Source organism: Calypte anna, chromosome 2 (assembly GCF_003957555.1).
Source record: "Calypte anna isolate BGI_N300 chromosome 2, bCalAnn1_v1.p, whole genome shotgun sequence".
NCBI classification, from domain to species: domain Eukaryota; kingdom Metazoa; phylum Chordata; class Aves; order Apodiformes; family Trochilidae; genus Calypte; species Calypte anna.
This window is the reverse complement of record NC_044245.1, coordinates 83125252-83152853: the sequence shown is the minus strand read 5'-3', so window position 1 is coordinate 83152853 and position 27602 is coordinate 83125252. Positions and strand designations below refer to the sequence as shown.

Genomic DNA, 27602 nt, shown 5'->3' with positions numbered 1-27602 from the left:
AGTTTGGTTCCATAAGTGTGTTCAGAAAATCAGTCTTCAAAAAGCTCTGGCTCTTTTTTCATTTACTTCCTCTTTGATCCACCATATTGGTTTTGATTTAGAACACTTCAACAGGGACTGTTTCTATTTTCTTTTTCAGTAGGTTGATAAGCTATTATTACTAGGGAGCAAAACCTTTTCACTACACAATATTCCTAGTGGGCTGTAAATTTTATGTTGAAATAAAAGAAGTTTTTCCCTTTTCCACTCATCAGTTATTCCTGATTTGCCTGTATTAGATCAAACTTCTACTCTCTTTATTACAGCTAAGGCTTTACTAAAACAAAACAAAAGACAAGCTCATGGTACAGAATAGGTGTTTTTGTAGAGGATTTGCACAAATATCTTATCCTATTCCAAAGTGTTGGTGTGTTACCCTTTAATTTTATATTACCATTTGTCTTTTTGCTTTGAAATTAATAGGGGAAGACTTTGGACTTACGGGCATCTGGAAGCAAATTAGACCTGTAGGCCATGGACTGGTGAGAAGAGTGAACACTTTTTACTTCCGTCTACATTACTTACAAAAAGAGGAGAAATCATGCAGCTGACCACACTGCAGCTACTCAGTGCTGCTGTAAATAGATCATAATAAGCATGTGTTATACATGATTGTCTGTACTGATAAATTAAAGGGTGTAGATTGTTCAGCATCAGTGGAAGGCGGGGAACAAGGAAAAAAAAACCCTTCTGATTGCAGCTGCAAATGGTAGCAATTTCTCCTTCCTGCATTAATGAATGTAATTCATGTAATGCATATTACTTCATTCAACAGCAAAATTCTTATTCAGTTCACAAAGTATTTTAATTAAGAATATCAATGAAGAATGACAATCCACTTCCAGAAAAAGCAAAGAAAGACATTTCTTTGGCCATGTCGAAGGAATATGAATATACTCTATCAGTGTAATAAATTCACCTTCCTAAAACCCTTTATTAAAAGAATATCCTTTAAGTTATATTGTATTTTCATTTTCCCTTTCTAACCTTTTTTGCATGCAGTATTTGACTGCAAACCTGCATTTTACAATCTTTAGTGATCAAACCTCTTCATCCTCCATAAACAACATGAATTAAAAGAGATTTCAGCATTTGAACTCCAACACAACATACACAAAACTAAAGTAATTCATTGGCTAGAGACCATAACAAATTTTAATGGGTCAAACCAGTGAAAGTGAAGGTATGCATTACAAAATTGACACAGTACTGAATTAAAACCTAAAAAGTGATGTTTTGTAAAGAAAGGAAATAAACGTGTCTATTGGTGGCACGACATATAGATAATATTAAAAACTGGTTTCCATGAGGACCGAAGTATGTCTACTCTGAAGTTATATCACACAGACTGTAAGCAATTTACAGAATTTAACTTAGTTTTGCATATACAGGAGTTGCAAAATTAAAGAAAACACACTGAAATATAGAACGCACACAAAAAAAAGATGTATATATATAAACCTCCACACAACCATCAGGGGTTGGCCTAAGTCAGTAATTGCCACCATTGAATGAGAAACAAACAAAAAAAGACAAGAAAAAAAACCACAGGGGAAAAAGAAAAATAATTTAAAAAAACCCCTAACAACTCAAAGGAAAAATATCCTCATTTGTTTTCCATAAGAAAGGTCTTCTAGTCTGCTTTGTAGACTTCCTTTTCTCTTCCCTATTTCTCCTGAAAAGAAACCCAAAACAAAACAAAAAACAAACCACAAAAAACCTCAAACAAACCTACAACATCAACAACAAAAAAACCAATCCAAACCAAACTGAAAAAAAAAAAAGCTTCTGGATTGGTGTCAAATCACTATTTTTTGTTTCACTGTTTGGCCTCTGTTTGCTTCCAGGCTGGAATGGTTCTTTCAGTGAAGGAAACCAAATGTCATCCATGTTTTATTCTGTAATACTGACGACTTGCAGGCCAACCCCTGAGAAGTCAAGGATGAGGCTTCTCCTTGCCGAAAGAAAAGGAAACTAGGTCTTGCTGTTACAAAATGTTTGGTTACATCACACCAGTTCTCTTCAAATAAAAGATCAGTGATACGCCAACAAAAAGCTTTATCAAGAAAACATGTGGTATCCTCTTCTTTTTATAATATTTACTTATTTATTTTATTTAGTATTTTTGTTTGTACTTCCTGAAGAAGGTGCTCCTTGTGTAGAGATTTAGAGTACATTGGGTGCAGAGTGGTGGTTGGAGGTTAGGGTCAACTTTGCTGTCCGCTCCGTGGATTTTACAGGCGATTTGCTCTTTGCTTTAAGAAGAGAAAGTGATATTGGAAAAAGTCAGCACTTTTAGATTAAAGCAAAGCACCCTTCACAAAGCCACAAACAAGAAGCAGGACAGAAAGTCCATGGCTTGTAGCTATCCTCGCACCTGCGGAAGAAGTTATAAGATATTCGCTCATCTTGCAGATTTCCAATGCTCCTTATAAGGCTGTTTTAAACACATACATTTATATATTTAATTAGCTCGCCAGGTTGGCTCTGGTGCCCATGAATGTCTTGGCATGCACTGCAAATAACAACACATACAAAGTATTTCAGTCCCAGGGAGGTTTTTTGGTTTGCTTTGTTTTTGTTTCTTTGACTTTTTAAGAAACATTATCCAGTGTAACCATATACCAAGAGGCACAAACCCAAACACCTTCCAACTCAGAGTCCTTTTTACATAATAATTTCCAGCATTACAACATTGCCTGCTAATAACAAAGTAATCTAGTGGCTAAAGAGACAGAGAAGATACTGGCAAACAACTGTACAATTTACAAGGGGAAAACAGAATGCTAAAATATTTTGAGCATTTATTTTGGAGAAATTATTTTTTCCATATTTCCTGTTTTCTATATAAAAAGATATAAAAACAATGGTACATATCATTATTTCTAAACCCAAAACTTTGTATTTTAAATATATTATCAGAGCAAAACTAATCAGAACTAGAGTAATTAAACTGAAATATTTGCACATTGAGATTAGTAGTTAGATGTCCTACATAACAAGTCTCAGTGCTTGATAACTCCCTATATCATAAAGAATTACACTCAGAATTTGAAACCTATTACTTGAGGTGAAAACATTAAATTTAATTTGGTCACACTATTAAAAAAAATTCCAATTATAACATTCTACTGCAGGATTAATAGATTTCATAGATGTGTTTATGTTTGAAAAGGATGAAAGATATTGATGATTACAGGCATCAACTATAACAAAATAATAATGGTGTTATTAACAGTCTATAATAACGCTTAACTTAATAACTGGTTGGTTTAAAAAAAACCAATTTTTTATGTATAAGGCTTTTTTTGTAAAGTATTTAATATTTAACTGAATGCTGGATTCCATTGCAGCTCCAGAAAGCATATTTATGTTCTAGTCAAGAATATAAACCACAAGGCAAACACTGTTTTTTAAAGTTTTCAGACTTTCACCAGTAGAATATTTCTCTGCATATGCTAAGTGTAAGTGTAGCAAGAAGTATTTCTGGTCCTGTCTTTAGTATGTGTTATCCTTCAAAAATAGGGATTGAACTAAATCCCAGATCTCTAAACACTACTTCTTTTTTTAAACACGTTGTGGGACATTGGCTGCATATAAGTTGTCATACAAGACTCTTTGTCCTCTGTCACATGCACAAGAGCCAAGTAACAGTGATATTTCAATTGCCCACGTGTGAAACAAATTTCTGAATGAATGCAAACTTTTAAATAGAACCACGGCTCAAAGACATTACTAAGATTTTCAAAGAAGTCTGAGCTTAATTCCTACTGAACATAGATAGGCACGGGAAGCCCACATTTCTCTTGCTCATCTGTAAATGCCACCCTACCTGCACTACCCTGCAGTAGTTCACTGGACTTCTCAAAACACTTATTCTGTAGTAGGAACAAGGAAACACAAGCATATTTGCTGTTGTGCCTTCCTGTAGGTTGTTCTCATACAGATGGTATTTACAAGCATGCACCTAAGGGTCAAGTTCAGTTCCTGGTTTTGGTTTTATTGAAGTATTCATTTATTCTTTCTTTTATATAGGGTATAAATTTGTCATTTGACAGATTTGTATAAAGGCTTTTATTTCCTAGCCAGGTTAGCTGAACTGAGTAACAACTTTTGCTAGTCTTAGATGATGCATTGAATTATTTCAACTCATTTTATTCCATTTAAATATTTTTTGATTGAACTAGAAAAGAACACTGCTCAAGATAATTCTAAAAAGGTCTTTGGAGATACATTTCTTCTGCACAGAATATATACAATTCAAATAAGGATAAATACCCAGAAGAGCCTCGTGGAGTTAAAAGACTTAAAAGAGTTTTGTTAACTATTAATGGCACTATAATTTGAGAATTTGCAAGCTGTAATGTGTGGAAGAGAAGCAGTATGATACAGATTAGGTTTGACTTAAACTATTTGACAATGGAAATCAGCATTATAATATGTGATGGCAAAGCATTCTTTGATTTTTTGTTTTGGTTTGTTTTCAATGCCAATCTGTAGATTACCAAGTCAGGGGTCGTATACTGCATACTATATTTATAACCTTTTTATTTATGATGTTTATTCTTGCTATAAATTGCAACCTCCCACCAATGCAAAAGACATGTTCCACATGCATGTTCTGTAAACCATAATTCTGGGGTTTTTTGTCTTGCCAGGGATTTAAGTAGACTACCCATGGTAAGTACAAGTTGAGGCAATACTAAATACATGATAAAAATTTAGGGGAAATACAACAAAAACAACTTCAGATTCTAAGTGAAAAAAGAAGCTGTTAGAATCATAGAAATCACTGTCATGAACAGCGTCCTCTCCATGGTTTTGGGAACTGATTAGTATATCCTAAAGTCATATCAGACCTCTACTAGCATAATATTTTCCAAAATGCTGTCTAACCCAAACTGATACATTTTGAGTAATATATTACCCCCAATTAAACTGACTTGCAACATACAGTGAAATATATGGCTATTAGGTGCATTCTCATATTTTCAGTAGTTATGGACTACAGCTGGAGTTTAAATACACTCCTGTTTCCTTTCTTTCTTTTTTTTTTTTTTTTTTTTTCCCTTTTTTTTTTTTTTTGTAATGGAAATGTGTAAAAGCACTGTATTTGTCCTCTCATGAACCTAAATATTTCTTGAGATTTTGGAAGAGTAAAAGCTGCAAATGCAGAATAATGACAGCAAAACCGAAAGCAGCCTTTTTAGATTTTTTCTACTTTTTCTATTATGTCATATTTACTCAAATTATGTTATATGGTTTCCATTTAACAGTATGTATGCATGCATGCATTGTTCCTACATTATTAGTTAGACCCTACTTGATGTGTATCAGGGATTCGTATGTTTTAAGCTATCAGCCACTGGGATCCAGCTAAATTCTTCCTGTAAGGTGTAAATGCCTATCTGTTGTCTTTTGTTTCTTGCTATTGACATACATCCAAAAGAGAAAATTTCCATAAAATACTTAACCTTCTACTGTAAACAAATGGTGCATTGCTAAAGGCATGTGAACATAAGTTTGTGTACAACAGCATGAAAGACTAGTTCATGCCATTAAATTCTTCCAAATTGTGATTTATTCAAATATGTGTCTTACTTAAATGCTAGGAAAAGATAGAAAAAAAAAAAATTGATAAATAATTGTGATCTTAGCATTTAAAACAAAGTAATCTGTCACAAATGCTGAGCCATATTGGATGACTCACAGTGTATGGATTAAGTGTCTAAACACCATTTTTTCTGGCAATGACATTAATTTCAGAGCATCTAATATAAAATAAAGCCAGCAGAAGTTATAAGTTGTTAGTAAACTGTAACTGATCAAAAAAATAATTATTTGTTGAATGCCTCAATTACTAAATCTCTTGGTTCCATTGCAATATTGATCAAATTTTGTGAAAAAATAAATGAGATTTTGGGATACAAGCAGAGAAAAGAAAATGCTGGTTTCATAATTTCACCCCTTTATTTTTCTCCACTGGATAAAACACTGATTTAAAAACCAAGCCACTGCCTTAGGACCTACAGTTTTAGAATCCATTATTTTAAGGGTACCTTACATGGTTAAGCATTGGGGCATCAATCAATTTGCATCTTGTCTTTAGTTAGTAAGCCAGTGATCACAAGTGATGGATAATGCCTCAACAGAGTCCTGGTTTAGTGCTGACCAGTACAAGAGCAATACAGCCAGTCACACAAAAGTCCATTCTAGATTCTCTTTATGCATTACATAAAGCTAAAATATCTCTGCTTATGGATGAGGTATATGTCTGGCTTGTGCTTAACAAAAGTTAATTTTTGGGTATCATTGGTTTCTGAAATCACAGAGGTGTTGAAACCTTGAAAGTGTCACTTTTCAGGAGCTGATATTTTCCATCTTTAAGTGCATGGTTCACTGTTTGGCAACACTTGGCTTAACTTTATAGTGCTAGATTTGAACCAGCCTCCTTGCCAGCCCTGGTTGCAATCAAATGAAATCATAATTTTGAATTATTTCTCTGTAAGTAATAGTTTGTGAAATGCACACCTTTGTTTTACTGCAGGTATTAATGGACCTTAAGATTTATTAGAATATGTTTTCAGTTTTACATCCATAAAGATAGGTAAAACCAAGTATGGTTAATTTTATTTGAAATTTTATTTGAATGTCTCACACAAATTTTAGATAAAAAGATTCTGCCTCTATTGCCTACCAATTGCTATAACTTTCATTCCCCTGAATTACAAAAATCACAGTTACTTAAAGCTCTCCTATACTGCTGGATGATACATGCACATTTAGGAGGACAATTTCCCTTCCATAAACATAAGGTTCCCCTTTCCTTCCTCAAGTGTGTTTTGAGGTTCAATCACTTGTTTTATTGTGGGAAGCTGAATGACAAAAGACAAGCAGCAAGTACCATATTCAAGCCTCCTAATGTAGATACTCTTAGTTAGGCTTCCAGTCCACCTTTCTCCATTGCCTGTACAGTTCTCAGGCTAAAACAGTGTGATTTCTTATCACTGTCTTGGGCAAACATAGCACATGGGGCAAACAAATTCATTTTACAGGCAAGAAGAAAAGTTCTGAATTTCTGATATATTTTTTTTTCATTTTGGAAAAAAACTACTGCTTCAAATTGCTGGAAATTTAGAATAGACTATGTGATGAATTTTCCTGGTCTACTTAGACTTTGAGTCCAGTGTGTAGCTCTGTTCATCTGTTGTGTGTTCCTTTTCTTTTGATGCCCAGAAAATAAGGTGAGGAAGAAGGATGGGATGGATGGTTATTCCCTACTTTTCACTAGGTAAGGTGCCCAGGTGAACAATGGTGTTCACTCCTGTCACGGGGCAAAAGAAAGTGACAGCTTTCCAACCCTGAGTAGATGAGAGCTTTGAGCCACAGCAAGTCCTGGAGCTCTTCCTGGGGTAAAGCAGGTCACAGACTAACTTGCTTCCAGCTACACCTAAAGCCATGTTCTAACACAAATTTGAGCTGGAAACACTTGGGAGAGAAGAAAATCTGAGGACACTTTGCTCCAGATAGTGGCCCAGAACAAGCCATAGGAAATCTATAAAAGGACAATAGATAGCAGCTTGAAGGGAGAAACAAAGAAGATTGGGACTCATTCAATTCCATGATGCCAAGATGGAATAAATGGAATTAGAGGTACACTGGTTTGAAAAAACATAGGATTTTACATTCAAACCACTTTCCACATCATTTCTTACATCAACCCCTCTCTAGGGAGACATTTGAATATTGTTATTCCTCTGCAGCATATCTGAGTCATTGTTTTCTTTCTAATTCTTTAAACAGTGATCTTGCTCATCTCTCATTCTTTAACCCCTTGACTAGAATAAGGCTTCCTAATTGTGTCATGCACTATGAAAAAGCTGAAATGGTATCTAATGTCTTTCTCAAAGATGCAAACGAGATTATCAATAATACCTGACTCTAATGTCCTTTTACCTTGAACAGACAGGAGAGAGGGGTGAGATCACTGAGCATATAACTGAAATGGGAATTGCACCAACATTTATAGATTTTCATACTGCTCTGATGAAAACAGACAAAGATCACTGCTGAGTTTGAACACAATTTTTCAGAAAGACGAAATGGATAGGGTAGTTAGTTTAGTCCACCTCTAGTGTCATTTTTATTCTCTATTTTGCTCTCTTATGTAATTCACAACTTCCATTCTTATCAGTGCATTTCCCTCTGCATTGCTATGTAGATTTATTTAAATCATGCTAATAACTAGTTCAGGACTGCATAATATTTCATATACTAGGAAATTCTGACAAAGTTTTGCATGAGTTTCATGACTGTCATTAATTTCTCTGGTGGTGATCCTAAATTTCTTTCCTAAGCTTATTCTTCTCAGAAACTTATTTAGTCAAATTTGATCTGAAAGTGAGTCTGGACAGATTATTCCATTAAAAATTCAGCTTCTGATATTCTTAATTCCCTATCATTTTAATGTGATACTCTTATAAACAAGTTTAGAGTAATAAAATGGCAGTAAGTTAAATACTCATTCAGTGAAATGAAGTGTAGATGAATTATTTCTGCAGGTGATATGTAAGAGTCAAAATAGTTGTGTGAGAGTCCAAATTATTTTTGAACCTAAGGCACACAGCTTTCAGCTTTACCCAGAAGAATATTTCTCCTTCTAGCAGCCTAATTGCTTTTAATTTTAATTTTTTAAAAATTTTTTGTTTTTGTACACGGCCACCTCAAATTTCCTGTCTTCAGCCAAGTATATAGTGAGTTCTTGGTGTCTCTGAATTGTTTAGTGGTTGTACAACGACTGCTTACATCACTAAAAAACATACTGTGGAAATTTTATTTTTTTTTTTTTATATTCAGACTTCCCTCACTAACTTTTCTTTCTTGGGAGAATGACATTCTTTCTACCAGGGTATAAATGTTAAGGCATCAGCCATTTTTATCAGACATTCTAATTATCATTCTTTAGCCAGTGCTTCATCTTGCAAAATTATGAAGTTTTTTAGTTTTTTTTTTTGGTTTTTTTTTTTTTTTTTTTTTTTTTTTTTTTTTTTTTTTTTCTTTTTTCTTGACATTGAACATTTCACATGTATAAGTAATGCATTGACTTTAGCTATTTCTATTTCAGTGAGAGAGTACTTTTTTGGAAAAGGGTTGCTAAGAGAGGTGTTGACAAAAGTCTGTGAAACATCTGTGCTAACTATTTAAATAAATCTAATGTTTGCTGCAACAGTTGAAAACTGAGGTGGGGGGGAGGCAAGCTCAGGATAATGCAGGCCCTAAATTGTTTAATTTGTATTGTTTGAGAACCACTGGAAGCGTGGTTTGTGACTGCTCTTATCACCACTGGACATCTTTCTGTCTCATCTTGCCCCTGAAAAACATAGATATAAAATTTCTTAGACTATATGAAATGGCTGATTCCAAAGCAAATGCAGTTTCTTGTGACTGTCCCGAGCTAACACATCTTCAACCTTTTACTTACATCCAGTCATGAATATCCTGAAGGAAAGTGGGAATGCATCTCTTTAACAAAAATCATTCTTGAACTGACTCTTTTGTTAGTAACCGGTTTCTACTGCTGTAATGAAACATAGGTCCAGCACAGATTGCTCAGCATTTTTGTAAAATATATATATTTGTGTATATTTTATATATGTCAAGTTATAATTTAACTCTTAGCAGAGTAATTTCTGAAAAATATCATAATGTTGCAACAAGAGCTTTATTTGAGGAAAATAGAATAGAACTCTTTATTTTGCTCCTGTGCTTTTTTTCATCTTGCTCATCATGTCATCTATCAGAAAAAAATCTGAAGTGGGATGATACATAATATTACTCTGTCATCTCAACAGCACTATCATACCAAGAAAAACATGTACAAAGAGAGTTATTATAACAGAGACAGAAGGAAAAGTATAATTTTTTGTAAATATTTCAGCATGAGATACTCAATCCATTTTCTCCCTTTTCACACCTGACACTGCTTAGGCTTATATTTGACATACAGTCAGCCTGATCTCTTTCTATTTATATCATTTATATAAGAGCTATTTTCACGAAACTCAGCTAAGCTTCCATTTATCTGTACCCATCTGGATGAGTCTGTTTTCTTCTTTCTCATTCCTAGATGTTAAGTGTTTTGAGGCAGGGACCATTCTTCTGATCCTTTGTTTGCCTGTTGGGTGATGCAGTTGTGATAGAGATTAGAACAATGGCTCTGACTAACAGAACATGCCTCTGTCTAAGGCTTTGACTCACAAGCTCTTAATGGTTTTAGCTAAAGCACTTCAAGATGATAGTGCTTCCATCTCTTGACCTCTCCCTCTTATGGAAATTAAAACCCCAGTAGCAGGAGTGAGCAAACCCCCTTCCACCTTTTAATCTATCTCAGTTTAAAAACCTGGTATTTTAGTTTACCAGCTGTCATAAAGACTTAATTTTATGCTCAGCACGGAGCTGACGGAGCTGGGGAGTGGGCACCTGTTTCCTTCTGCCATTCAGGTTTGGGGCAATAACTTTTGATCAGGGCAAGAGAGAGACTTTAGGTAGCAAATAAAGAAATTATAACATCACTCCTTTAACCATAAAATCTAAAAAACTTCATAATTTTGCAAGATGAAGCACTAGTTGGAAAATAGTGGATTGTGAGAGCAAAGCTTGAAGTATTTGTGCTGAATCCTGCACTAATTCTATCTCCTTCACATTCTGTGCTGTTCAATTTTTTTGCTTCTATTTCAGATTTTTTACATTTCTCATTACAATTCTGAGATGTGGGACCAACCACAATAATGAAGTGTCAGTCAATGTTATTCAAAGTCTCTTCAGGTGTAAGACAGTCAATCATCAGTATATACCGTATGCATGTGAAATACTCATCAGAGTACAAAATAGGTAATTGAATTGTTATTTTGGCAGAGTTTCAGACAGGTACAATGCTATGTAGCCATGTATTACTCTAGTAAAGGTCTTCGCACTATCTGAATGTCTAACTCTTTGTGCTACCTTCTGTTAGCTCTTGGCTTCATAATTATTACTGTTCCTTGACAAAATATCTTGCCCTTTTAACCCTTTTTCAGCTGCATAGAATGAACTGGGGGTGAATACGCTATCTCCTGTAGTCATGTAGAAGTCACTTCCATAGCCCTAGACTGTAATTCGGCCTCACTCAATGTCACAGGCAACACCAGCAGCTGAGGGAATGACAGCAGCAGAAATAGGACAGGATGCAGAAGTAGTATCCAGATTTGCTATTTGTATTTTTATTGCTGCTGATGAACACAGAGATCTTATGTAGAAATCATTGGGAATGCTGACTATGGAATTTTTATTCTTCTGATCACATTAGGCAGCTTTGTTCCAAGAGAGTAACATTTGTCAGTAAGTGACAAAACAAAATTTCTGTGAGGGGGATAAGACTGGGATGCTGATACACAGACAGGATAGCAAGTTATGCTACTAAAAAGTGATGGGAGCCTTCCTACAATATGGTAAAATGAAGGGCTTGGGGCAGTCTTTTCTTCACAAGACCAGAAGAAAGATCATCAGTGCTCTTCAAATGAGATCAGCGATGCAGGATTAATTGATTATTGCTGTAGCTGTAAAGGTTATGTGACTGGAATCATTGAAGCATTGAATTATTCAAATGAAAATTCTTTGTCCAGAGAGTAAGAAAAATACTGATAGTGTTGTAAAAAAGTTGATCAGGGTTAAAAAAGAAGCACACAAGAAACCTGAAGAAAACAAATCCAACACCAAAAATGCTTCCACCCTCTGAATCTGAATGAGTGAAAATAGTAGTTCAAGTGTTTTCCTTCTTTTCATTCTGCTCCCAGACATCTTCACTGTCTTAAACTTCTTTAGGTGGTTCAAGCTGCATACAGCTTCTATTGTAATTCATTCTCCCTTTATGAGTAGAATACAATCCATCTTCATCCTCATGATTGAGCCATTTTGGGGTTTTTTTGCTACTGTAAATGAATGTCATTATTATGGCTTCAGCAGAGTTGTAACATTCTGACCAGCAGATAATTCTACCCATTCTTTTTAATTTTAAGTGATGCAAAGGATTTTCATAATGAAGTAGGGCACCATAGACAGGTAACTTCCCGCTTCTTGTCTCCAACAAGAAAAATGTCCTCTCCTTTGCTGTATATGTGCTAAGTAATAAATGAGTTGTGTTCTGAAGCATGGAAATCCCATCAGTTATTTCAAGTATAGGCCCTGTCACATATGCTGCGATCTCTGATGACCCAGTGCAAGCTGCCTGATTGTGTAGCAATGAGAAGGAATTTGAGTGAGCTGACAAACAATTCACAAAGAGCTTTTTTTTTTTGTCCCTCCTGGTTTTATTTTCTTTCTTATCTTTCTTTAGTAACTGTGTGGTCCTTATGCAATCTTTCCAGTAGATAATTAGCAAAGAAAGCTATATCAGGCTTGAAGAACAGGAGTGTGACACTCAGTGAACACCTGTGGTGTCCCCTACCAGATCTTTATAATTCTGTTTTGTTCTAAATGTGGGGTGAAGTCTAACGGGTATATTTTTAAATAGCTAAAAGAAAGTTAAATATGTGATTAAGTGCATACTTAGCAATGTCAGATGGACAGTGAAAGGTAGTGGTAAGATTACTAAAAGAATACGAAAAATCTCAGTATATATGTGTATAGATAAACAACGTAGATGAAGAAAGGGCAAACTAAGTTTCTTAAACTATGTGCATTTAGTTCTTGCTCTGTCTGTCCTCACTTTTTCTGCATTAGCTTCATAGGAGAAAAATAGGTAGAGCATAAACCAGGGATAGTTTTCCTTGTTTTCATGCATATTACGTGTACGGTACCAGAAAAAGCAACTGGTCTGGAGTTGTCCAGGCTATGCTTGAATAATAAAAATGAAAATCTGCCATGGAATCCTCTTTCCTCTAGTATTTTTTTTCTAATCTGCTATTACCTACTTTTTCAAATTCCCTTATACTTCTGTTTATGTTTAACTAAGGTTATCTAACGTCTTTCCAAATGCCACTACTTTTACAAAAACATAAACTGAAGTGGAGATATCATGTATTTAAGGACAGAATCCATTATAACCTCAACAAATCTAAGAGGACCATGATTTTCTTATATGATACAGTATTAGTGCTTAAGTATGGGCATAACTAATGATGAAAATAATATTTTTCATTTCAGAGAGGATATATGTGAAACTACATATATCCAGTACTTAATGTGGCATGGACGTGTGGGATTGAACAGCTGCTAAAACTTGTTGAACAACAAAAATTAACGCGTATTAGTTGTCAAGTGTTTTCTTAGTTCCTGAAGCTGTGCTTTTATAAGAGAAATAGAAATTAGTAGAAAGGTGAAAGTAGCATATTATTAGTTATTGCCAATAGCAGTGAGGGATGTTTACAAAAAAGTGGATATTTTAGAGTTAGAACTGTAGTTAGGAGTTAGAACTGTAGTTCCAACAAAGTAACTTTCTGGGCTCTGCTCTCCTAAGCAGTGGAACAGGGGTTCAAATACTTGCAAGTATGCATATATAAAAAATTAAGATGTGAATTTTTTGACATAAATACAAGACACTAATGACTTCATTTTGCATGGGAAATCCTGGCTGAAAAGGGGTGTTAGCTTCTGTTAAGAACTTGCTTTGTCAGTTAGGTTATTTGGAGCAGATTAGAACTTCTCCGAAGATGCTTACAATTTCAAGGTCAACAACTAATTGGCTAATAGAGCTATATCAGTTTACAGGTTACAATTTTTTCCATTATTCCAGAGAATAATGAGAAGTGGAGTGACTTCCTTGCAGGAAGAAAGAACCAAAGTGTAAGATTAATGTAAAACCAGAGATAGCACTGTATACAGGTGTAAAATGGGATAGTCCTTAGATCATATTTTTGCAAGAATTTTTGAGAATGGCTGAATAAGTTTCAGAAGAAGAAGAATAAAGCTCTCATTTGGCTTCTGATTTACTGTAGACCTTAAAGAACAGAGATGACCTTTTGCTCTACAACAATCACAGTAACCATTACTGCCTCCCAACATTATGGGTACACAGTTCCTAAAAACTCTGCCATAAAAGCAGTAATGTTGACTATCACATTAGTGGAGGCTGCAGCAGACTTTTTGTCTCTTCACTTTAAAAGAGATATCATAAAAGAAAAAAAGTAAGAAAAAAACCCCAGAACCAGAAAAACTCCCTCCCCCCAAAAAAAACCCACAGAAATTCATTTATATCCAAGAAAATTCAAAACTTGTGCTTACAATAAGTTGATAATAAAAGATTCCTGGATCCTGTAGATAAAAATGGAGACTAGAAGGCATGTCATCCATTTATCAATAGAAACAGACTGAAGAAATATGTTTTCTTCATCTTCTTTTGCATTCATGACTGTTGATCAGTCTGTAATTGTGATTTATGATGCCAAGAATCCAGTGCATTCCTTTTTAGGTAAGTACTGACTTGTCCTTTGTGCTTCTTTTCAAGTCATTCAGTGCAACTCTGCCATCACCATCAGAATGATGATGTAGTCAGCGTGTAGTCAGGTTGGTTTGTTACTTCAGAAAAGAACAAAATTTTCTGGAAATGTGTAGTCTGTATGTAAGTAGTCAGAAAATGGATCCAATATCACTTCTTCGTTTGTAGCTGTGCCCTCTTGGGTTCTCCAAGCCCAATCTTGTATCTGAAAGAGTGCTTTAACGGAGCATAGGGAGGACAGGAAGACTTTGGAGCATGTACAAGTTTGCAGCACAAAATTCTGCAGCTCTTTGTGCTGCTGTAAATGTTGAATGGCTTGAATGCAGGCAGGAGAGTTTCTTTGGGCTTATATTGATGAAACAGTGAGATATCGTGCAGCCTGCAGCTTATTTAGCTTCCCTTTCCCTAAATTAAGCTCCTGGACCTAGGTTTATTGAACATTGCTTAGTTACAAGGCTCAGTGGTAGCTCTGTACATTTACCTTTGGACTAAGAAACATTGTTATAAATTATGTAGAAAAAAAATTGTCAGTCACTCCACCTACATAGGACACTTCTGGATATATGCAGATTAGCCTGTCACATTAGTCAGGTTCTTGTTAAACTGTGATGGAATACTTCATTTGCCTCAGCCATGAATATGAAATGAAACGGTCAAGCTGTGTTAGCACTGACATTTGCTTTCCTGATTTTTTTTGACTTTGAGGTGGACAGGTAGCGCTTCTCAGTATATTATCTGAAGGCTGATTGTGGGAGATCATGTCTTAGCTTTCTTCCTATACTGACTCTCCACTCCACTAACAATAACAAATGTAATTTTTACCCTCACATAGCATTTTTCAGAGCAGCACGAAATGCTGAATGGACCTCATATCACTTCTATTTGTCAGCCCTGGCTATATAGCTCCCTCATAGTTATCACAGATATTCTTACTTTTGAGTAAAAGAGAAGAATGACAGAAATATCTGTTCAATTAGAAAATGCTGGCATTTTAAAATGGCAGAGACTGCTTTTCTAGAGCTATGTATTTTATATATACTGTTAAGAGATAAACTCTGTAGTATACTCCAGGATAGAAAGAGGTAAGTAGAGCACTATCTGCCTTTTAAGAATAAATTTTGGGGATGAAATATTCATATAATCAGAATCGATCTTCCTTATATTAGTAATGGAATTCTTCAGAAAAAGCTGTATAAAAATTTCCCAGCAATTTTGCAGTGCCATGTTTCCCTCTGCTGTACATGTATTTCACAATAGTCTGTGAGCATGGCAGCAAGATATATTGCTTGCCAAAAACTATGCACTGGCTCTCTGATATTGGAGAAAAATTGATACAATTACCTGTGGTCAATAGTACTTCTCACAGTATTGTATATTATATACCTGTAACAGTATTGCTGAAGTCAATGTAATACTCAATACGAACAAATTGCCATCACCCCATCTCTCATATACGAAGGTCATTAATAATGATAACTTTCTGTTCAGCTGTATTTCTGTGCTCTAGGCCAGATGGATACCTGCCATGTAATCACACAGCAGCCTAGTACATGCACATAGGGCTAGCATGATGTTTATGAAATGTTTCTCCTCTGACAGTATAAGGAGATTTGATATCATAAAAAGGCTGTTACTGTCCATGACACTTCCTTCCTGCTTTTCTGAGGTCTCACAACTGATGCCTCGCCTTCTGAGCTGAAGTTGCCCCTCAAAGGCACACAACCCCCACTGACTTGTGTTCCCATGGGTATCTCTATTTGGTGTGGAGTGAGTGTAAAATGGAAATCCCAAATCACACCATTGCTGGAAAAGCAGGGTGAGATTATCACAAGTAATGGAAAGCAAATCTTGGTTCTCAAAAATTAAACTGATGTCCATAAAAAATTTTCACCAGTAAATACTGTGTAGTAAGTGATCATTAAACTGAAATTAGCCTCATGTGGTTTCTCAATCTATTCCTTGCTTAAGGAAAAAATTAGATTTTTTTTTTTTTTTACAGGAACTTTATTACATTAGTCATGTAATAACTGACTAGCTCTCAAAGAACAAATGTCCTGAAATCAGGTAGTAAGGATAAACAATAAGACATAAACAATATTATGTATTCAGTTATACATTCAAAATAATTAGGTGAATAAGCTGTGATGTGCACATTTTGACCACAATGCAGTGTAGATACTTATTTCATAAACTTGTGACAATTTAGATTAATTTCACATGGTACTGAATAGAAACCAGTTTTCACTTTAAAGACAATTCTGCTGCTTTGAAATGGGTGAGTACAGAGGGGAAAAAAGCACTATATGCATTTATCTGAAAGGAAAATTGGGCAAGAATGATTATTTTAATTCATTTGATATATCTTTGTTTCTAATAGCTTAAACCTTTTCTTAAGAACTAAAACCTGAAAGCAGCTTCATTTAAGGAAAAGAGAACTGAATGTAACTTTAAAATATTTGGGGTTCTTTTTGAGTATGCAGAGGAGAAATGGTGTTAACATGTGTATATTTTTTTCTAATACTAATAAGAGTAGCCAAATATTTATAAAACCATATTTATAAAATCTGTAATGAAATGTATTTTCCTTATAAAACTGTTTTCCTAATAATATGCCTGTAAGATTAAAGTGTTTTTTACAACAGATACTTCATTGAATTTCATGTATTCCTAGTTTTAATTTTGATGACCTGGCATTTGCTAGCAGAAAAATCATGCATCAGAACAAACTAGGTTAGCTTCCATCATATGTTCTACACAAGGTTTTGATCTCCTGGCTTACAATGGGTCCTCAGTGTAAACAGAAATAAGACTGCAGCCTTTAAATTCCCACAGTTTGTTTTTTAGGGGATTTTTTGATCAGTTACAACATTCCTACATTTTTTATCCTTTCCATCCTTCTACTGCCATCACACAGTGGTCAACAGGTGCACCTTCTGTATGTTCATGCACCTTTGCATAATTGGAAATTTTACTGTATCAACGTAGAAAATGCAGGCTTATATTCATTATGGGTTGTTTGTACAGTGCTGTAGAAAATCTCTGAATCAAAATGTGTGGTATGTTAATTTCTATGTGGCAGACAACTGAGGCATTGCTATTTTAACATTTGATTTAAAAGCAATGGTCAAGCAGCTGAAGATGACAAACACCTCATTCTCTGAAAAACTCATGATCTCCCTAAAGCTTATATACATGGAGAATCAATATGGTATATCTAAGGTCTGCTTAGACTTGCAAGTCAAGTTCCTTATGGAACTAGGATTGACATTAAAAGTAGATTAATTTCACCAAATGTGAGAGATTTAGAAGTAAGGTGACTGCTATAAGTTAACTTAGGAAGAAACACTCCTGGTGGGTGTTTTATTTAATTTATCATGTACGGCCATCTTAAAATGAGCTGAGTCATGCATTGATATGTCCCTCTCTTTCCACACACACTACAGGGAAAGCTAAGGTTTGATTAGAGCTAACCTTAAGTGTATAAAACCAGTAGAGATAAAATCCGCATACAGGAATTAAAGGATTTTTGCTTCTTCTGCCCAGAAACTTATTCTTCAGCTTTTAGGAAGCAGGGAGATAACAGGAGGAATAAAGCCAGAAAGAAGGCAGAATAAATGAGCACCACAATCCTTCTAGTCACAATTCCTGGTTACCTTGTTGAGTTAGACTCCTTTTGCATGCTGGTAGGCAATCAAATGAAAGCTCAAAATGCTTTACCATACCTGATTGTGGACTTTGTTTCGGGATTTTGGCTGCTGCTTCAGGGCTTGAGGTGGCACGCACACGCTGATTGGCAGAGCTGTGGATACTACTCGGAGCCGCTGCTGAGATGTTTTTGCGAGGTTTCATGTCTTGCAGCCACATGGGAGATGCCTCAAAGGCTTGCATTCGCCTTGAGTGGCTGTTAGCATTGACTTTGAGAAATGCCTGGGCCTTGTATTCCTGAAGGTCTCCATAGTTGGCGTCTGTCACCCTGCACTCGTACAAGCCTTCATCCTTTTTCCTCACTTTTGAGATCTGCAGCTTGTGGGAGATGTCATTCCCTTGGACTTTCACTGTCTGCAAATTTGCCAAAAAACAAACAAACAGAGAAATGTGTTGTCAGGTATTATTCTTTCTCTGGCAAGTCTCTACCTATGTAGAGCCTGTCCAGAGAAGCCAAGCACCAAATTAATCAGTGGTGTGATTGTGCTTACTGCAGGGAAGTTGTGTCAAGAATGAGTATGTTTATTTGTAACCATGAGGATGTCTGACATCTTCTTTTCAAAACTGTTTAAATAATTTGCTCTGAAATGTTAATTGGCCTCAGACAAACAAACCAAACTACTGTGCTCATTCCAATTAATTGCTTAAGAACATGAACATTCTTAATGAGCTTTCTTACATAAGCCTAGTATCTGTGCACTTCATTAGTTAAACCTTTCCATTTAGTTGGCTTTATTGAATAATTCAGTTTTGAACTAATGTATTAACATTGTTTTTGGAGATGTTTTCCAATATTTAAACTTTTTTGATAGCAATTTATTAGATTAACTTGTAGCCTTCACTACATTAAAACTGCATTTTTGGCATTCATTTTGTCTAATTTAGGCATGTCCAAAACTTTGTTATTTTTTGTATATTAACCATAACAAGACATTTTCTGTCAGATAGTTCCTTTTTTCTCATTTATATAAGTGAATACATATTAGTCATATATAACTTCTGCGGCATAAATTCAAGCAGCATGTGTTCAAGATAATTTAAAAAGTTGTCAGCTGAAATAAGACTCCTTACTGATTTTTAATTTCTTTTAATATCTGAGGGTGGCAACATATTTTTTTCTCATATAATTAAAGCACACGAGTAACTTATGCATCCAGAAATGTGTGATAGGTATTAAGATGCACTAGGAAAGGCAACAGATTCCTTTTTGTATGTTCATCCTTGTAGAGAATTTATATTTAACTAATTAATATCTGTTGCCCCAGAAGAAACCAGTTAAAAGGAATTCAATTGGACAGAAAACTTCAGCTTTAAAGAACTTTTGAACCTGTTTTACTGCCACCATTACATGAATATGGATGCAAATGTCATTTTGTGTCGTATCAGTGACAGACAGTGAGGAAACATCAGGGTGATGAATACATGGTGGATCACAAAAATGGAAAACTGCTAGATTGAAACTAAGCAGGTGTTATTGGTGATTACACAACACCTTGCTTCTGAGAGCTTGGCATGCTGTAGTCATCAGTGCTGGCAAAGAACCTGTTCTGCCTTCTTGAAAAATTGAAAAGCAATACTTGTGAATATACATCACTGCTTGAAGGTACTGGATGGACTTTACAGCCTGTTCTGTTATATTGGGCACTGAGTTTATACTTGGCAAACAGATGAAAGTATGGATTGCATACTTTCGAGCATAACATATGCAATATTAATTACACAGAAAATGCTGTATAGTCATTTAAACCATATTCAATAATAATAATATATCTCTATTGAGCAGATCAGATTCAGCAAAAGGATTAAAGATGTTCCATATGAATGAAAAGAGGATCTGTAGGTCACATTCTGCCTTTAGTTGCTCCAATGCAATATCTGCAAAATTAACTATGTTGCATACCACTAATTAAAGACAAGACTAAGTTTGGGTTTTGCATTTGAAATTTAAAATTGATGCAGAAATGGTATATTTAGGTACAGTTTAAAAACATGATTAGTATATTACACATTTTTTTTAAAGAATTTACCAAATGCACTTAAATATTTGTTCTCATGAAGGCACTTTCCAGTAGTACTAATGAAGAGCCCATGCATATCTTCAAGAAAATAAAAAAATGGAAGGCCACATTTGTAACAAGTGCATTTAAATTGTCAAACTTAATCTTGACTTTTTTTTTTAAATTGAAAATGTAAGATGTGTTTTGCAAGCTTATAAAAACACTTTATAAATAGCCTGTTGTGAATTATTATCATACATAATGAGAGAAAGATTTTTAGCTTGAAAGATGGGACAAGCTTTGCTTGCTTGTCACATCTTATAGATTACCACAGAGATTTTAAATGAGCCAGTATTGATAAGGAATAAATTGGATGCTAGCACTATTTATAGTGTAAGAGTATCCAAACATCACATGTATGTCTTCTTTGTAAGACAGTCTACAAATGTAACTGATGATATGGTCCATGACACAAATCATTTACAGTGTATGGTGAGAAGTTTCATAAGAAATGTAAGTATGGCCAGAATGTATATAATTTTGAATATAATGCACTTGAATTCTCATTTATAAATGACCTTTAGCTATACCTATCTGCACTTGATGGCTTATAGACCTGATGGCTAATTATTTGTAGGCATCAAAAAGCGTCAGAGTAAAGGATTTAAGAGACATGTTTCACATGTATCTGTTGCTGGTTTAAGCTTTACTGGTTCTCCTAGGCTTGGCTGCATCTAAAAGGCACTTCAGGATGGATTGTGTGTGAGAAAGGGAAAAAACCTTTGGCTCATAAGAAATATGCATGCTGCAGTATCTGCTAAATATGTGTCTTTTCACTGCAGTGAACACCACACCATGAGCACATCACCACACATTTCTTCAGACCCTGAGTGAGGAGAGTCTGAACTGTCCTGAGGTCAGGGGCTGTGGCAGTTCCTGACTCAGGATATCTGCTCAGGACAATATCCTTTCCCTGGACATGGGCTGAAGCAATGTCACTTATTATTTACTTGAGAAAATGTTCTGGTTTAATCTCCAAGTGGCAGATTGGTAATGGTGATATCAGAATCCACAATCCTAAGAGTCTCGGTGGACAAGAGAGATTATTCTCCACAGGGAGGTCTTGTCCAAAGACCTTCCTTTCTGAGCTTTTTTTAGATTTTTTTTTTTTTTTTTTTTTTTTTTTTTTTTTTTTTTTCCCCTGCCAGCAGATATGAACATGGGAAAGCACCCATTTAAATAGTTGCACACCCCACTGAAGGAAAGTGCAGCTTCATGGCAGAATTTCAGCCTTAAAACCAGCTTGGGACACCAATACAAACTCAGCAGTTGCCCAGGATAAAAGAAAGCAGAAGGTGTAAGGATGGGTGCAGGTTGTCTGCTTCCACAGAGTGGAAAGAGTCTGCCGAGGGTCTGGACCTCGCTTGCCGATGCCTACACGCTCAGGGGTCCCCAGGGGGTGCAGGCTGCGTGCGGTCGGGATGTCCTAGCAACCTCTGGACAATGTGGGAGAGGAGGGAGCTGCGTGATGCCAGCCTCTTGCTCTCTTCAGCCTGCGATGTGTATGCGGAAGGGATGAGGGGGGAGGCAACAGCCTCTCTGCACCCCGCCGCGTCCACCGCGGGCCAGGGCCCGGGGTGGGTTCTGGCTGCGGCGTGACCCGCCGGGCCGGCGGGGGCTGTCCGCGCCCTGCGGAGACACTTACGCTGATCTTGGTCCCGTCGTTGTCCAGGTCCCGCTCGGGCAGCAGTTCCACCTGCGGGGAAAGGAGCGTGGGTCTCCATCCCCGGCTCTCCTCCGGCCCCCTCCCCGCCTCCCCGGCCCGCTCTGAGCTCCCCGCTTCTGCGGCCGCTCCCCCAGCCCGGGGACCGGCGCACCGCGCCTGCCACCTGCGGGCCGCGACAGGGAGAGCCGGCACATGCGGCAGGGCACCCCCAAAAAGCGTGGCAGGTGGGTAATGCCCTACGGACCGGTGTGGGCACCTTATCGGGGCAGCTGAACGCCCAGATCAGTGCGGAGATGGCAGCGGAGAAGGGAAGGAGCGCCCTTGGATAGCCGTGTAAGTGGAGGTCGCCCCCTCTGTGCTGTTTTATGATTTATTTTTTTTTTTCTTTGAGGCATTGATTTTCCCCCGATCTTCCTCTTGCTCCCCTCCTTCTCTCCCCCGTGCCCTCTCCCCAAGCTTGTGCCCTCCTGTGGCAGCTGCATGCAGAGTTAAGGCTGCCAGGAACTCAGCTGCACCAGCTGTAAATTGGAGAACACGTGTAGGATCCTGCCGTTTGGGAAATAAAAAATTCCCTCAAGGTACAGCTTCTGAACAGCTGCTTTCCAAAATGAGAGAGAGAAATAAAGAAGAAAAAAACCCACAACAGACTCTGGAAATCAGTGAGGTTTTGTGAATGTCCCTAGCTGCATCCTTTGAGTGACAGGCACCAAAGGCACCATCCCCTGAGGTGGGCGGTTTTCACTGCAGGTTCCTGCACTGCTATTTCATGGTCAAAATCTCTCTCTGGGGAGAGCCAGAACCTCCCTCTGCTCCCTTCCTCTCCCTCCCACTTCTCCTCTCCCTTCCTTCCTCTCCACCCCTTCTTCCGTGGCATTCCCTAGTGGTTTGTGGACCTCATGGCAGAGTATCAGTACCTGAGTGCCTGTAACCTCAGCTCCAGCCTCTTGGTCCTCAGCTGCCCGCAGAAACCACCACTGGATTTCAAGGTACACCGAAGTGGAGCCACTTTGGAAAGCACAAGACATCTCCACATTCTGCCCTTCAGTGGCCGTGACATTTCGAGGAAACTCAGTAAATTTTGCTGAAAAAAAAAAACCAAAAAACAAACCAAACATAACATGTTGGGATCTCCTCTTAGCTACTCCTTGTTTATTCTCTGGGTTTGGTTGTTGTTCCTTGTTTTGTGTTGCCTTTTTTCCTATCTCTTTTTTCCTTTTAAATTCATTAATTACTGTTTTCTTTTTCACATTCCCCTTTGTTTATGATTTTCCAATTTCCCCATATGTCATCTGCCTGGTTTCTCTCACACCTGAGTATACCTTTCCTCCCCTATGCACAAATCCACCTTACACATACTCTGCTTATGGGAAATGCTGTAGACGCCCCTGCTTACTGAAGTTTCATGTAAGTAGGTTCAAATACCCTTGGGCAGAATGCAGTATTTCACCAGACTCACTGAGGGAAGTTGTGCAAGACCAATTTGGAAATGGAGAAAAAAAAAAAATCAGACTGATTTATTGTATTTCACAGGACTGAGCTGCGGATATGTAAGTTGATAACTGTTGGGTACTCTTCTGACGTGTGGGTTATGACCATCCAGGCTTTACTTGACTTAGTTACTCTTTCTCAGAACCTCTTCTAAAAAGCAGACCAAGATGCAATGTATCTTCAGTTTCTCTGTCCTGGAGGACACTTCCTAAAGTAACCTTCACTTTTGCATCCCAGTCCCTTAACATACAGGATCTAGACATTTCTGTACACCACTGCTAGGCTTAAAAACTAATCTTGATGGACATTTTTCAGGACATTGCTATTTTTTTAGCATCGCATTCTTAACTGTCTCTCACTTTTAAATTGTGCAACATAATCAAACATGATAGAGAAGTGAGGGGGCTACAGTTAAACAATGTAATAAGTAAAGCCTATGTTTCAAGAAGAGAAAAATATGGAAAGACTCTGCAATGTTGCTTTCTGTTATGTGTTACAGACTGACTGGAATGTATTTTGATGCAAAGAAATATTGCTTACGGTGTCCTTCCCTCTTTTGCTCTCTTTGACCAGTCTTTCCAGCTAGCCTGGAACCAGTGGCATAATATAGCAATAAGCTCATCCAGTATTATTTCTTTTTCTCCTTGCATTCATGCTTGGCAACAGATACTTAACAAAGCTACTACCTTTCTATTTCACGATGTCCCTTTCTCTGTCCCCCCCCCCCCCCGCTACACACACACACCATTTAGTGATTGCTAGTCACCAAGTAAGTTGCCGTAAGTAAATTGCCGTAAGGACTGTGCTTTTTGTGTATTCGGGGCTTGTAAGTTTGGTGGGGTTTTTTGGTGTGGGTTTTGTTGTTTGGTTTTTTTTGTTTGTTTCTTTGTTTTGTTTTTTTTTTTATGGGGGGGTCGTCTGTTGTGGTTGGGTTTTTTTGTTTGTTTGTTTTGGGTTGGTTTTTTTTTTCCTTGTGTATTCCATTCCTCCCCTCCTGATCAGCGTCTGAGCCGTGTCCATCCCTCCCCTCCTGATCGGTGCGTGTGAGCGGTGCGGGTAACGCGGCGGGGAATGCTTGCAGCACCCTCCTCGATCGCACGGCCAAAGGCTGCCTGCGGGGAAGGAACAGCGGGCAGGGAGCAGGGGACGGGAGGAGGAGGGAGACGGAGTTGGGCAGGCGGGGCCAGCGGGCAGAGGGCGGGGGTAGCGGGCAGGAGGGAGCGGGCAGGAGGGAGCGAGCAGGGGGAAGGAGCGGGCAGGGGAAAGGAACGGGCAGGGGGAAGGAACGGGAGGGAGCGGGCAGGGGGCAGGGGGAAGGAGCGGGAGGGAGCGGGCAGGAGGGAGCGGGCAGGGGGAAGGAGCGGAGGGAGCGGGAGGGATCGGGCAGCCGGGGCTCTGTCCATGGTGCTGACGGCGTCGCCGCAGCTCCGGGTCCCGGCCAGGCGGACCCTGCAGCACTGGGGCTGCTTGAGATGCACGGCGCAGCTATCGGCGGGGAGGGAGGAAGGAAGGAGACGGGGGTGGTGGTGGAAGTTGATTTTGTCTTTTTTTATATATTTTAATCCTTTTTTTTTCTTTTTTTTTTTTTTTTTTTTTGGTCGGGGGGTTGCGTGGGCAGAAATACAAAGTCGCAGAATGGAAATGAAGGTCTGAGTCGGAGGATTGCATACAAGATGATAGGAGGGGAAAGGGAATCCAGCACGAAAAGAAAATGCAATATTTTTTAAAGGGAGGCAGTAGATTTAGCCATATAGTATTTGGATTTGGAATGCGGTAGTTATGAATGAATGAATGATTGGGTAGGTGTTTATTGTATGTGTGGATGTTTATATACAAACATGCACAACCCAAACACATGCATGTCCTTTCAATAACACCCCTCTACTCTTCTGCAAGGTGCCTGTTATTTCCCTCTGTGCAATCAAATAAGCGGAGACTTATTTGTTTCATTCCCACTTTGGGGAAACTTCTCCCCTCTCCTCCTATCCACAGACAATTTTTAAGCAAAATGTAAACATGGTCGTTGGTGTCCTCATCTGCTATCCATTGTGCTTGTTTTCCTTCTTTTTATTTTCTTTTTCCTAGTGCCTCAAGCTCTTCCTCTCCCCCCCCCCCCCCCCCCCAATCCTGTTCAGTCAGTCAGTCTTGTACTGGTCTAACACAGAAAAACACACACTCAGATTTGACAATAAGTGATCTTACCTTGGGTAGAAAGTCCTTGTTGAATATACATAACTGAAAAGAAAATGAATCCAACATAAGCTAGAAAGATCCCCATCATTCCAAGACGAAGAAGAAGTCACATCAGGGTAACAAAAGCCAAAAATTCCCTCAAAAAAGGAAGAATTGATATCTGACTGTATATGTATCTTTAAATATATGAGCAGAAAGAAATTTTTAAATGTTATAAAAAGGCTTTGTATTGTAGCCCTAGCTGCGACACTAGCAGCATTCTGCTACTCAGTGGAGTCTTTTTCCTTGGGAAGAGCGAGTATTGCAATACAGTGTGGTTCAGATGAGCTGTCTCAGGCGCTGTGTTGCTTGAAGTCCAGATTCAGACTGAAAAAAAAAAAACCCAACAAAAAAAAAACAAAACACAAACCGTCGTTGAAAAGTGGGTATCAGCTGCTTTCTGTGCCTTTTTTCAGCTACCTGTCAGCTTCGTCCAATGTCAGCTCTTGCTGCTCAGGATGGTGTGATGACTGCACTCCCTACACACTGATCCAGCTTGGGAAGAGAGGAGTGGGGGAAAGAAAGTGCTGGGGGGGAAGCGGGGGAGAGAGAGAGAATTCTACTGTGCTTGTATTGCTTCAACTTTTCACTCAAATGGCTGTGATAATGCTTTTAACCCTTCCCTCTCTCTCTCCCTGTTCTCTGCACCTCTCTACCTGTTCTGACTTCTACTGGTTCTGATGCCACGGTAAAGCTGCAACTCTCTCTCTCTGTCTTTATTTATTTTTTTTTCCACCCTCTTTTCATAGTGTACAGCTTGTCATTGTAGAGGGAGCAGGGAGCCTTTATTGTACTGATGTAATCTTCAGACTTACATCCCAAAACACTCAGTGGCTAAGAGGGCAATGCAGTGGTTTGATTTTTGGTGAGTTAAGCTGTTTCTCTTTTCTCCTTTTTCTCTCCCTCTTACAGGGTCTGAGGGGAAAATAGTTACTCAGTAATCCTATTGCACTTGTTATTTCTGGCTGCACATAACTGCTTCTAGCATCCTATATTAAAATATTGCTTATTTTGTCTTCAAAATCAGATAAAGAAGATGCTGCTTAAAGTGTGCTAAGTATACATGTATTTGTATAGATTTTTATGGAAAAATATTTAGCTAGGTAAAACTGGATTTTGGTACTCTACAGATTACTCACAGTAATATATGTATTTATGTAGAGAAGGTGTTTACAACATATTAAAGAATGCTTCCCCCTGTAGTGAATGTTTCCTTCTCCCTTCCCCTATTTTCTGCCTATATATATTAATAACATTTAGACTAACCTTGACTATATTAGATATTCAAAACACCCTGAAAGAATCTGCACTGGGGGAAGTTCTCTGACAAAAATCATCCTGCTGCTTGTAGTTAGAAGCCATCTAGAAAGTGCTTGTTGCACTAGGCAAACATCAAATACCTCCACAAGGCTGAGTCAAAGACAAAATAGAATCTGGAAAGAGCACCTGATAATCACTCAGACTGCCAAATAGCTGTACTTAACTGGTAATCACAGACTGAAAAAAAAAAAAGATACAAGCCATACCAAGTTAAAGATAATATCTGCATGGGCAATATTTTTTTTTTCTGTTGGATCAAAAACTGGACAGGCTCTGTAATTTCTGGCAATGGGAGTGCAGCAGTTCCACAACAGTACAAGATGCAAGTTTCACCTTACTGCACCATCCAAATTATTATATGCATAGAGGATATCTGACATAACTGCAGAGATCTCTTTCACACAACTAATGACATCTGATTGGAGAACAGACCTTTTGCCTATTTTTTAACATTTAAATGTGTTATATTTGCATGAGTTCTCATCATTACTTATGAAAATAGGGGAGGCACTTACCCATGGTAATGATCTATTCCACTGATGTCATATCTTAAGCATAGTAATAATTCTTAGTAAAAATGAATGAAATAAATAAAATTTAAATTAATAAAATGATGCCCCAAACA

At 37.6% G+C, this 27602-nt stretch overlaps 1 protein-coding gene across 2 annotated transcripts; it reads right to left on the bottom strand.

Annotated features, from left to right (window-relative positions):
- Positions 1 to 1835: 1835 nt before the first annotated feature.
- VSTM2A (V-set and transmembrane domain containing 2A) lies at positions 1836 to 25706 on the bottom strand. Of its 2 annotated transcripts, none has more exons than XM_030445517.1 (5): positions 25628 to 25706; positions 22852 to 23018; positions 21917 to 21967; positions 18232 to 18568; positions 1836 to 2416 (listed from the first exon to the last, which is right to left on the bottom strand). In XM_030445517.1, the coding sequence occupies exons 1-5, from the start codon at positions 25704 to 25706 to the stop codon at positions 2340 to 2342; spliced, it is 711 nt and encodes a 236-aa protein (XP_030301377.1). In that variant the 3' UTR covers positions 1836 to 2339. The 2 variants fall into 2 exon arrangements, with proteins under 2 accessions (XP_030301377.1, XP_030301376.1); XM_030445516.1 differs by having other exon boundaries at positions 1836 to 2294.
- Positions 25707 to 27602: the final 1896 nt, after the last annotated feature.